The 13,402-nt window shown below is 38.3% G+C and overlaps 1 protein-coding gene across 6 annotated transcripts in view; it reads right to left on the bottom strand.

The window, feature by feature from the left end:
• WAPL (WAPL cohesin release factor) overlaps positions 1–13,402 on the bottom strand; it is a 144,815-nt gene that overhangs the window by 31,405 nt on the left and 100,008 nt on the right. For all 6 annotated transcript variants that reach the window (XM_068140030.1, XM_068140033.1, XM_068140035.1 and 3 more), the window contains one exon: positions 11,128–11,243. In XM_068140030.1, the coding sequence (XP_067996131.1) occupies positions 11,128–11,243 (116 nt within the window). The remainder of the gene's footprint in view (positions 1–11,127; positions 11,244–13,402) is intronic.

Genomic DNA, 13,402 nt, shown 5'->3' with positions numbered 1-13,402 from the left:
AAGTAATACAGGACAAAATTCCCTCCTCTGCACAGAGGAGGGTTCCGTCTCTGTACCCCCTCTCTCCCCCTACCTCCCTTTTTCCCAAAAAAGGGTTAGAGAGAGAGAAAAGGTAGCTATTTAAGGAGGAAAATTCTTATTAGGCTTCAAAGCACATGCAGGGATTAGTTTTGCTTATCTGTTATCCAAGGTCGTTCCGGCTAGTTGCTCAGAAGCAGACAGGCTGGAAAGGCAGAACAGAGTGGACCAAGAAAAGATTCCAACTGAACTACAACTTAAAGTTGCATTCTACCAATCTACCAATGAAATTCGTTTAGACCGATCTTTGTTTTCAAAATATTCAGCCAGAGTGTTCCAGCACTGTCCCTTTCTTAAAGGCACAGCCTCAAACGGTCACAATTTGTTTATCTTTATTTTTTTTAAGGTAACTCAAATGTTTGTGCTGGCAAGCTTCCCTGAAGAAGTAACACTGATATTTAAGCAGCAGCAATCCCCTTTCCTTAAAAGGCAAAACAATCTTGCCATTATTCAAATAATGCAGACTTTTCTTTAAGAAGTCTTCCTCTCAAGATTAACTCAGAATAGATAAAAGTGCAAGTACATTACTCCTTCGAATTCCATGTTCTTCAGACAAATAACTTCTGCAATATTAATCAGCTGTAAGAGCTTCTGCTGAATAGAAGAGTTTCCTTTTTTCATATGTATGGAACTGACAGTTGTTTACACAGAGATAGGTGTCTGAAAGAGCACAAATATTCCAATGAGGGTGTAAAGCATATTGTACTGCGGGACTCTGCAGACTGGGGGACTGGGGTGGTGGTGATTCAAAACCAGAACTTGTGTTAGGGATCCTACACAATGCACAGGGCTGTCAGTTTTGTAAGATTATCTCTAAATGGCACAAACTATGGGTCATATTTAACCTATCTCTGAAAGCCTCAAAGGTGAAATTTTCATGAGTAGGCACTCTCCATACACCAGTGCAGCACTACCTGGCATTCACAGACATAACAGCAGAAAATAGAGCCATGGACATGAGTCACGCCGAAAGCACCAGCAAAAGAAGAAAGACAGCAGCTATCTGCAGGCAAGACTGCCTTCCAAGGTAGAAGACAATGTCAAAAGAAAATCCAAAAATATTAACACACAGACTGATAAACACATTATTTATATCCAAATGGCACTCAATGGTTGTTTACCAGATGCTCATTAAAACTACAAATAACCAAAATAACTAAATAAACCAAAATACACTATAATTTACTTCTCAGCATTCCCAGAGTACTACTTGTTAGCAGGAGACATGCAAGACAGAGTATGTTATGCAGCACAGAACTACTCATAATGGACTGTTCCTTTTGCAAAGAAAAACAAATTACACTTCAAAACAAGAAGATGGAGTATCAATTCAGCACAGGCTAAGCTATGTGTATCTAACAACAAGTTATTTTTTTACTCCAGATAAAACAGTTAACACACCTATAGCAAACCATGACCGAGTAATTTATTTAGTGTTGAAATGTGAACCAAATCTCCATTATTTGGTTTACAGTAGCAGATTAGCTCAAATAAATCACCTCTGGGTGCCATGGACCACTTAATCATGAGCTACTGTACCATTGCATGTAATACAAAAACCATTATGCATGTACATAGCTGGACAACTACAAGTTGTTAGACAAGGCTGCAAGTATTGAGAGTAGACAGCACAACAAGCAGGAAGGAAAAAGATAAATGAAGTTTTTCTTGCATCAGATTTCTTTAGAAGTACAAAATGGCTTTCCTTACTCAAGCTCAAAAAGAGGGTCTAGAGGGGAGCACATAATGATGGGTCAAACATCCAAGTGAGATATGAAAACTTAACTTGAAGAAACAGGACATTTAGAAAAATGTGAGATTCATTCTTTAACAGAAATAGCCAATGGTGTTCTGCATGCTGCTTACACCAACTACACTCAAAACCGGTCAGCTCAGAACTAGAAGCTATATGGTTATGGTTACTAATTTGGCCCCAAACCTATATCAAGTCCAATTAAAAGGGATGGGGTACCACAGTTTAGACATACTGACACAAAACTGGAAACCTCACTTCAAATAAAGACAACAGAAAATACTGAATCTGCCTGCAAATAACATGCACAAACACTTCTCGGTAAAAGTTCAGACAAAATTCCTGTCCTCTTTGTTCCTGAAGTCAGACACAAATACATCCCACCACACCCTCCTTCCCCTCTACATTAATCCTAATCTACTCAGTGTGTCAATCTCCTAGCAAGAAAACCTTACAAAACTGAAACAGCAATGAAATTCCAGAGGTCGTATGTCTGGAGTACATGTGTGTGCATGAACACCCACCTAAGAGTTTCCATTTGGATCAGCTAAATATTTTTCAAATAAATCTCTGAGATGTCCTCACTCGTGACAGAGTGCATCACCAAGCCTGTGAGAATATTTACCTGATGGCTTTTTGATCAGACCAAATGCTTTTTTCCAGAGAGTACCTAGCTCATGCCAGCTGTTACTAGGGATTCCCTAAAGCAGGTCAGAATAAAGCTAATTCAAAGTAAAAATCTCTAGATGTATCTATCATGGGGATGCTGGGCCCTCAACGTCAACTGCTTTGGTTAGGCCACACCTTGAGTACTGTGTCCAGTTCTGGGCCCCTCAGTTTAAGAAGAACATCGAGACACTTGAATGTGTCCAGAGAAAGGCAACAAGGCTGGTGAGAGGCCTTGAACACAAGCCCTATGAGGAGAGGCTGAGGGAGTTGGGATTGTTTAGCCTGGCGAAGAGGAGGCTCAGGGGTGACCTCATTGCCCTCTACAACTGCCTGAAAGGTGGTTGTGGCCAGGAAGGGGTTGGTCTCTTCTCCCAGGCAACCAGCACCAGAACAAGGGGACACGGTCTCAAGCTGCGCCAGGGGAGGTTTAGACTCAAGGTGAGGAGGAAGTTCTTCACTGAGCAAGTAGTTTGTAATTGGAATGGGCTGCCCAGGGAGGTGGTGGAGTTGTCGTCCCTGGAGGTGTTCAAAGGGAGATTGGACGTGGCACTTGGTGCCATGGTCTAGTCATGGGGTCTGTGTTGATAGGTTGGACTCGATGATCCTCGAGGTCCTTTCGAACCTAAGTTGTACTGTGATACTGTGAACTGTTTCACTCTCAAGATGTGCTCGTGCTGCATTGCAATATTATCTAACATCCATAAAGTCACAGACAGAGTGACTTCAATTTTCAAATTAGGTGACTAATCTAAAAATCTGCCCATCCTGATCAGTATACTAACTTCAAATTTTAGAATTGGTTTTGGTCTATTCACATTAACAAGAGATGGAAGAAGCCCTCTCTAAGTGGAAAGCAGTAGGAAAGCAGTATTAAATAAATGTTTACCAAAGAGTCTAGTTTGGTAAAGTTTAAGTGAAATAATCATATCAATACTAACTTTTGTTTCTTAATAAAATCAAGTATTTAAGAAATAAAATATGTTAAAAGGTAAGAAAAAATAGATTTTATTTTAAAAAATTAATTTTCATTCCAGCAATACAAAATACACACGCTGTTTATAATTGGTTAGCACTTGGAACAGCCCATCTCTTGTGCACCATTCCAATTTTTGGACAGAAAAACCTACCAAAAAAATCCACTTCAGTTCAGGACTGGGCAGACCATCTGCCAGGAGCACCAATCACTGAACTAAAGGAATGAACGGCAGGAACAGCAACGTGCTGTCACAGGTTGTCAGATCTGACCACCGTTGTTTTGTCAAACTGCAGATGAAACAGACTGCTTGCTTAGTGCTAAACTGATCCAAGCTGGAGACTGCACAGAATATTTTGATTGTCAAAATTCAGCTTGACTCCTCACCAGTGTTCAAAATAGCAAGTGTCAACTAATCATTTTTCCTATAAAAACCCCACGCTTATGATACACATGGTAGCTGTATGTATATGGTAGCTCAGTGTCTATAGTATCAGCCATTTCATATCGTCAAAGAAATGCTTCACAGTAACTGTTCACCCATTTAGTATGACCAGCTCTTTTTCTAAAAGTGATGTGAGATTAAGACAAGCATTTCTTTTGGAAGTTAGTTCTGACCAGCCTACTCTGATCCTACCATTAAATGTATGAAAAGGGCCATGACTGATAGAGCAAAACATCAGTATTATGCTTCCACTGCTGCCTTTCCAGGATTATTTATGTGAAATATGCTATGAAAAAATAATTAACAAAAGCCACTTGAGGAGATGCACTTAAGATAATTTTTGCATACACTAAACCTTTAAAAAAAACTTTAAAAAAAATTAGTTTGGGGAAATGCAGAATAATTTGCAGGCAAGAAAAAATAAAATAAAATATTCCTTGCTGGATGTCTGACAAACATCTAAGGTGAAGTACAATACAAGCTAAGTGGAAAACTACAGACCACAGCACAGCTGAGTTTCATTCCCCTCCCACACACACACGTCATTGTCATATTAGTCCTAAAATTATTGAGTCAAACCAGGAGCCATGCATGGTTTCCCACTTCTTCAATTTCAAAACTTTTTCAAGTATCAGGTACAAGTATTTTGACTTGAGCTTCATGTATACTTAATACACAGCATTTGGGTGTTATTTATAGCTTCTTCCAGGGAACATGCAGCACCAATGCAAAAAGCTCACATTGACCTGTAAAAGACCTCATAGGTTACACCCTTAAACTTGTATTACAGCAAATGATATTAAGAACAACAGGATCACATGTAGGCTTTACTGTCAAGAATTGACTGTTTCTTATAGTGCCTAAAATTTGTAACAGGAATATGGCAACTCAATGACAACAACCTACCCATGGAAAAAACCTGCCAGCAGCAAAAGAAAGATGCAATGAAATAATGAACTGCTGACTAGTTGCAGATAAAACTGAAGTCACACAGAAGAAAAGCAACCACTGAGCCAAACAAGCAAACAAAAACAAAGGGGGGAAGAGACAAAAAGCACCCCCAAACAACAAAAGCAAACCAGGCTTTCATTTGTTTTCCTGGGGTTTTATTTGCCAGTTCAGCACCTGATAACACAAAATATTGCCCTTCACACAGCAGTAATTTAACACATCCATCCCATTGATCTGTCAAAAAAAAACCCACACTTTGAAATCTTGCATCCATTTCTGTACCCTGTTGGGCACAAAATACAGCAGTTACTCATAAAACTTGAAAAGCAATAAATAGTTGCAGGGTTATGACTGAATCAAGTTTTTCTCTTGGATACAGAGTTCAGAAGCACTCTGCTGGCTAAGCCATGCCTGAATTCTGCAATGGTTTTGTTCATGTATTCAACACTACTGTCATGACTAACTCTATTAATGTCACTTGATCAAAGTAATGCATGTAATCCTGCTAATACTGGCTGTGTTTAGTCCGCATTTCTCAGTTGCAATGTTGACTTAACCAGGTTAAGGCAACTTAATCTTTCTTCATTTTCCTCAACTGAGTGGATACAATTCTTTACTGTCTCCCAGTGAATCAGACTGAGATTTATCTCAAATGTTTCCATTTAGTGGGCTTTGTTTTGTTTTTAATAAAACAATAGATCTGTTCCTCGCTGTAGTTCAACATACAACTTTGGCAAACTAAAGGAGCAAAGGAACAGGAGCGAGCAGGTGGAGCAAAAGAAGAGCAGAGGCAACTTCAGCAAATACTTCTGTCAATTGTTTTTCGTGTTTCTCAGGCAAAACCAGTCCTTACAGTCCATTAGGGTTAGGAACTTTTTTTTGTTCTTTATTTCTTTTAATGCATAACTCAAGAAGATCTCAGCTTTTCCTGACAAATGCATTCCACACCAGTGGAACAACTTTCAAGCAATGCGACTACAGAAACATGGAAACAGCTTTACACACGGACACTCTGTGGTCCAATACCTGAGTGGGTGGCCCAAAAGAAACACTATGATCATCAAGTTAGTGGTAAAGAGATTTTTTTCTGTATCTTGTTCTGTACTACTCGCTGTGTGCACTACAAGAGGGAGGAAAAAAGTACACCCATGTAGCATTATCTCTCCATTCACTGTGTACCTTGGAGGAAATGTATACAGAGTAGCACAGCAGACTGGCTTGCTAGAGCTAAGTCCTCAACAAGCAACTTCAGAGACATTTCTCCAGACATAGTAAGAGAACACAAAAAACATTTAAGCTAGCTAAAATTTGTTTAAAAGCATTCAAGTCTCGTTGCAAAAGTGAGTAGTTAAGTGATATACACAAATTTAAATTGGTCACAAGTCGTTAAACAATGGACTAAGCATCCAAGTTAGTTTTCAGTTTGAACAACTGTCCCAAGAATCACCAATGCAGACTATCCATGCAGTAAATACTTTCTTCCTCATGTTACCAATCATATTCGTTATGTTTCAACTTCTGAAGAAAATGTCAGTATTTTATAGATGCGGAGTTGCATACAATAGTAGCATGAAAGGGTTACAAAATAGTAGACATAAATTCAACAGCTAAGAAACTAATTCCAAAAGACTAAAATTCCTATTTTAGGGCACAGGATAACAAACAAAAAGTCCTGATGCAGCACTCATCTAATGCCTTGCAATTTCATGATAAATTTAAGAAAACACAACATGGACATTTCCTTTAGGTGTATCTATTTGAAAGAATCACTGCTTTTATAATAATACTCCCTTTGCCCCACTTCATGCTAAACAGCAAATCCTCCCCTATGCTTTATCAGCACTGAATAGCACTAACAGAAGGATAATAGTCCTCCCCCTTCCCTGGCCCCTCAAGGTGAAAGGCTCCCCTACTTCTTAATTATGATTTGCAACTCTATTTACATTCTTACCTTAGAATATTCAAAGGTAAACAGTATTCATCTTATCTAGGTTGGTTTCCTATGGCCACAGCCAGAACTAGGATCAGCACAGAGTTGCAGAACAGTCTTTATCACACATCTTGAGTTTAAGAGGCGAGGGCCATCCCAGAAAATTTTCAGTTCAGAGGATCTGGTGGTCTTTAATGACACGCTGGACAACAGAAATGCTGAACTCACAGCATACCTCTGGCACAAAATACCAGGCAGTCATCAACTTCTACAAAAGACCAACCAAAAGCTTACACTGGGTGACAGACTCACTCTATCTTACACTTCTAAGCTGATAGGTGGTTTTCCCAGGTTCCTATTCAGAGACGTACATAGTTTACATAGGACCACTGGGAACTGTTCCAGAGGATTCCTACAAATAATGACTTTCCTCATTCAGTAAACTCTAGCCCAAAGCTGTAGTGAGAGGGGCAGGAGAAAAAATCTCAGGAAAGAATTTTAATGGTCCCTACTTTCAAGCCTTTAATTTGACTAGATTTGGACCTTAGCAACAAAAATATTTCTGCACAGCTTACTGGCTTTTGCTTGATAATTGAGAAACACTTTCATCCTTAGAAGGCAAACTAAGCTCAAAAGGGACCAGCAGGTAGACATAACACACCCCCACAGAGTTCCCAAACTTACATGCCAGAGCAGGAGTTACTGAACCAGTTGAATTAAAATTGTAAACAGCTGCAAACAAACTTTTGCAGATGTTACTCATGTATGCTTCACACCCATAATTTGCAAGTCAAGTAATGCCAATATTTATGTACCACAAGCACATAATGATGTTGCTATGGAACATAATATTCCCCCTGTAACTCATACTTGGGATAAAGAGATTTAATTCGCTTAAAAGCAGAGTTCTGGCTGAGACCTGACATAGCTATCATAACATACAAGCTGCTGCAACTTTCATGCTCATTATTACGTGATTTCAGAAAGACTCCTTAGGTTAAAGGCAGTTTTCAGAAACACTCATTCACTAAGTCAGTAACGTCTGATATATTTATTACACACGTGCTCAAAGTTTCAAGAGCTGGACTTCAACATTAGAGGACAATGGTCAGGTTTCAAAAGCACAAACATGGGCAAGAGCCCTGCTGACTACAAACTGGAAATAACTTCAGCTTTCTGGATCTGCTGAAGCATAACAATACCACCTGTTGCTTCCTGAGTAAGAGAGCTGTTATCTTTTTAGCTCAGGATGTTGCAAAATGCCATACCTCTAACACCACCTAGCAGACAATAATTAAGAGGAGATCTGCTACATTCCACAAGGAGAAAAAAAAACCCAAACAAAACCAAAACAGAAGTGATGAGACAGTGAAGAATTCCAGAGACTTTATTTTTTTTAAAAGTATTTTTCTTTTAGATCATATCATTATGGTTAATTCTTTTAATTCAGTTTTTCATTCCCAGAATGGAATTTTCTTTAAGATGCAACTGAGATTAACAGTCTATATCTATAGTTAAAGCAGATAATTAAAGTGTCTCTAATTACCATCAGAACAAGCTTTACAAGCTTTTTAGTAACTCCATGTAACAGCTGCATGATTAGAGAACATCAAAGTTTAAAATCTGAATTGCAGTTAAAGCAATTTTTACTTCGAGGTCCATTATCTCATTACAGGGTCAAAATGATTGTTCAGTTCTCACCTTTCCCCAACTGCATGAAGCTTATTCCCAAATGAGAATTTTCTAGAGTTAAAACTGTTTTCTCTCATTCAGAATGATAGTGGTATTAGTTGTTTTTTTCCCAACTAATTTCATGATGTACACATTCAAAATTAATTAAAACAGTTTTCCTGTATTTAAAGATGAAATAAGAAACAGAAAATGCTATTATGGAATAGTTCTTGAAGCATTAAAAAAAAAAAAAAAAAAAAAAAATCATAGTTACCACAACACCCACAGCTGTTTTATGCTGCTAAAAAACAAACACCATAAAAAACAAACAGCAAAAAAGGTACAGTTAAATTTACATTCCCTGCACTTCTGATTCTCAGTCTGTTGCAACATATTCACTGAGAGAACATTTTTTAAACAGTATTTAATCCACAGAAGCTGAGGAACTCACAGCTTCAAGATATGCCATTTCAGTGATGAAAACACAAATATAGGCTAGGCAAGGAGTGGCTTGAGAGCAATCTTGAGGAGGACCTGGGGATACCAATTGATGATAAACTCAACATGAGCCAGCAATGTGTGGTTGTAGCCCAGAAGGCAACTGTGTGTTGGGCTGCATCAAAAGAAGTGTGACCAGCAGGACAAGGGAGGTGATTCTACCCCTCTGCTTTGCTCTTGCAAGATCCCACCTGGAGTACAGCATCCAGTTCTGGTGCCCCCACTGTAAGAAGGATATGGAACTGCTTGAGCAGGTCCAGAGGAGGGCCACAAAGATGATCAGAGAGCTGCAGAACCTCCTCTATGGGGACAGGCTGAAGCACTGGGGCTGTTCAGCCTGAAGGAAAGAAGGGTCTGGGGAGTTCTTATAGTGGCTTGTCAGTACCTGACAAGGGCTACAATAAAGCCAGGAAGGGACTTTTTACAAGGGCTTATAGTGATAGTATGAGAGGCAATGGTTTGACATTATACAAAACTAGAATTATATTGGGTATTAGGAACAAGTTTTTTATCATGAGGATGGTGTAACACTGAAACAGGCTGCCCAGGGAATTTGTGAATGCCCCTTCTCTGGAGGCATTCAAGGCCAGGTTGGAAGAAGCCTTGAGCAACCTGGTCTAGTGGAAGGTGGCCCTGCCTGTGGCAGGGGATTTGGAACTAGGTGATCTTTAAGGTCCTTTCCAACATAAACCATTATATTAATCTATGAAATAAAGACCCTCCACATTTACCAATAGCTTGTCTTCAAACTCTGGAGGCAAGAGCTACCCTTCTGTCCAAAGTCACAAGGTAACAAGAAGCAATGCCTCTTTTAAAAAGGGCATTACAACCGAGTTGTTATTGTCGTGTCCTCCCAAACAAAAATATTCCCTTGCACGTTTTGAGAAATGAAACAAAATTTGCCCTCCCTACACCAACTACAATTCCACATTTTTGAAGAGCAATTGCTTATACATCGACACAGCTGAGGAGCTCATAAATCTCCTGCTTCTGGAAGACAGGAAAAACAAGCCTCAAAAAAATTACTTCAAGTGAAACTATCATGTAACCCAAGTAATTAGATAGCTTTATGAAAAGCTTTAGAGTGATTTAATTATTAGAATTCTTTAGGAAAAATAAGAAGGAAAATAATGTTTTGAAATTCTTACAACTGTTAGACTGAGGAACACATTTTGAACACATATAACAGGCTTTCAGTTATAACATGCAACTGCCAGGTCTTGCAAAATTTATGGAACTCAAAGGAAAAAATGGACAAATATGAGTGCATTTCCCTCTTACTACACCACTCCTGGATTGCAATGACAGGGAGGCAGCTACTTTCTTCACCAGACAACAGGAACACGTTATGCAAAAATTCCTTAAGCATTAGAAATGCATATCCTGGACAATGAGGTTATAAAAACTCCATTTAATGGAGATTACATGGATTCCATGATTGCAAACTTTCACCTAATAGCTAAACACAAATTCTCCTGCATGCACATATTTAAAAGCCACAAAATACTGGGTAGCTTATAATAACAGGTAAGATAAACCACATCTAGCACCAACAAAATGAATAAGCTCCATTCACAGTATGAAAGGGCAAATTCATACTGAATGCTGCATCCTTTGGGTATTTGGAGATGGGACTGGGGTTATTTTTCATTTTTATTTTTTTTTTAAACTAAAACAAAACCTCATTTTTCCACATGATATAAAGGTACTTGTCCTTATTTATAAGGCCATACCAATGCCGACCTTTGAAACTTACAGAAAGGCTCAGTCCTGCAATATAATAGATATTACTTGGAAGAGCAAAGAAAGATTAAACCCAAACCACCAAACAGCCAGCCCCCACCCCACAACACTACATACAGCATTTAATGGTGTTTTGTTTTAACAACCATCTAGAAGAGAATGCATCCATGTTGTGTGTTACCATTGTGCAATATCAGGCTTGCATCTGACAAGTGAAATTCCCAGTAATCAATAAAAAAAATGCTGCACTTTAAAGTTTTACTTTTCTAGATATGGTCTTAGAAGACAACAAATTATCTCAAGTGCAAATACAAACTTGGATAAAAGTCCTGTTACTCACTATAGGAAGAAACATCAGTACTGAAGAGTTAATTAATTAAAATGAGAACTTTGTCTTGGCGTTCAGTATTACTTACCCGCTTTGGCCCACTAAAAATCTTCCTGGTGTTTTCTTTAGTTTTATCACCTTGTTTATTTGTGGATTTCTTATTGCCTTCAGGCACAACAGATGCATCCTCAGAAAATTCCAGATCTGTAAAAGGTAAATATAGACATGGAACAACCACACTGAAAGCTGCTGAACTGCTAGAGCATTTCTTGCACCTAACACTTTCACACGTATAGTTTCTGAAATTACAGAATAAACAAAGAACATTAATAATAAAAGTCAGCTTTAAAGCCAAAAGCAGACCTGGATGGGGTTTATGTTTAGTGACTGGACTGTCACAATACATAGAAGGTACAAGGTACACTGTCAATCATTATAGCACCTCTTGCCCACTGTGCAAGCATCAAGTTATTTTTTCCTACTTTATATCCCTGTGAATCCCAGATTACTTACAGCTTACTGCTACAGCTCTGAGCAGAAGAACTGAACAGTAGATGGGGTTCTTCAAAAGCATGAGGTTAACACATCTCAAATAGTACTTCCCACTACAATTACAGAAATGAAGAATTGATCCTACTTCACTTCTCACGAAGGCAGCCTGTTTATAATTGCTTATTCTGATAAACAGCATTAAAGAAAGGTAAATACGGTCATGAGCTCAGAAAGGAGTCAGTTAGAAGAAACTTCAGAAACTGCCTTTCAGTGTATTCAATACTGGTATTACCAGTAGTTCTAGAACTCAGTTTGTGGCTACAAATCTGTAATTAATGTGCCTATACATCTGTAATTAAATTCTTGTTGCTTTACAGGGAGGAAAAAAAAAAAAAAAGCCCAAACTCCTCTTTTATTTTATTATCCCCTTGGAGACCAGATCATGTTTTTCTACTTGGCACAAGCCAGAAGTCACCATACACTTCAAGAAGGAAAGGAAGAGAGGCACAGAGAAGCACTGTTTCATCTGATAAGCAGTCTAGAAAACTGATCTACTCCAGAGAAGCTGCTTCAAAAGCACAGTCAGGTTGGATTGGTTACTCTAATCCCAAGTGCATTCACATCCAGTAAACAGGGCAAGCCAAGCACCTAGGTAAGGAGGCAATCAAAAGCCAATCAAGCAAATAAATTTCTAACAGCATTTGGAAGGACACAAAATTTAACTAATCGAGAGAGGTATTCTTAAAACAAGGCTCTCACATTTCTTATGTTGCAGTAAATTTCAACAGTCTTGGAAGCACCAGAGCATGCAGGATGCCTATTGCAAGATGCCTACCAGAACCCATCTCTTGTGTTCCAGCCCACTGGTTTTCAGTTCAGTTGTACAATGTCAGCACAAGAGTTGAAGTACACAACATGACCAATCTCTCTGAAAATAACTGACTTCAAAAGATGTTTTGAGACAAAATATTATAGACTATTCTCACTAACTTTAAAAAAAAGGCAAAACTACTTGGAAATCTATATAAAAGTCAGTTTAGTCCTTTGCTGGAACTTGCCAATTAAAGGAGTCAAATCAAAATTGCTTTGATACTCATCCCTACAGATCCAAAATTACTTTTGTAGGAAGCCAAACCCTGAATGCAATTCCCAAAGAAAGTCAAAGCAACAGAACTGGATGCTCTGATTGTAGTTTAAAAGCTAAAAGTAGTTCACTTGCTGACAGGAATTACAAACATGCAAGTCACTTTAGAGATGCAAGATGTATTTTCACCAAAAATAACCTGTGCTTTGCACCAAGAACTGCAGTTGGTACTGTGGTTAATAATGATTAGTAATGCTCTGTATCAACTGAGCCACAATTTAAAAAAAAAACATCAACATTTGAATTTTATCCATCCTATATGATCCTGAACTATCCCATTTAATTCAAGCCATTTTAAATTCAAAGAAACTTCTTGATAAAAAATGCTGAAACGTGTAATACTTTCATGATTAGTTTTGTAAGATTGTCTGGAATGCCTGTATTGGAGCAATGTTCTTTAAGGCCTTCCAGGTATCCTAAGAACACTCTGCTTAAAAAAAACTTCTTACCACATTTTCAAATCTGAACAAAACAGAATGTGGGGGAAGAAGCTTGGTGTTAACACTACCCAAGAAAGGCAAAATAAACAAGTTTGGTAACCAGTGACACTTAATGAAGTTTGTTTTCCACTTCTTGTCTTGTATGGATATGTCATCCCCCCCAAAGAAAAAAAAATGAGTATATGGACCTTTTACTAGTTAAAAAGAAGACCTTTTCTTCTCTTTCCAACCATTTTCAAGGCATTCATAATCCTTGAGATAATTTGCTCGTCTCGACTACAATTGGA

The sequence above is a fragment of the Melanerpes formicivorus genome, unplaced genomic scaffold, assembly GCF_026170545.1.
Source record: "Melanerpes formicivorus ecotype bairdi unplaced genomic scaffold, bMelFor1.0.p_v2 SCAF_6, whole genome shotgun sequence".
Lineage (NCBI taxonomy): Eukaryota > Metazoa > Chordata > Aves > Piciformes > Picidae > Melanerpes > Melanerpes formicivorus.
The sequence above is the reverse complement of the archived record's forward strand: the minus strand, read 5'-3'. Positions and strand labels throughout refer to the sequence as shown.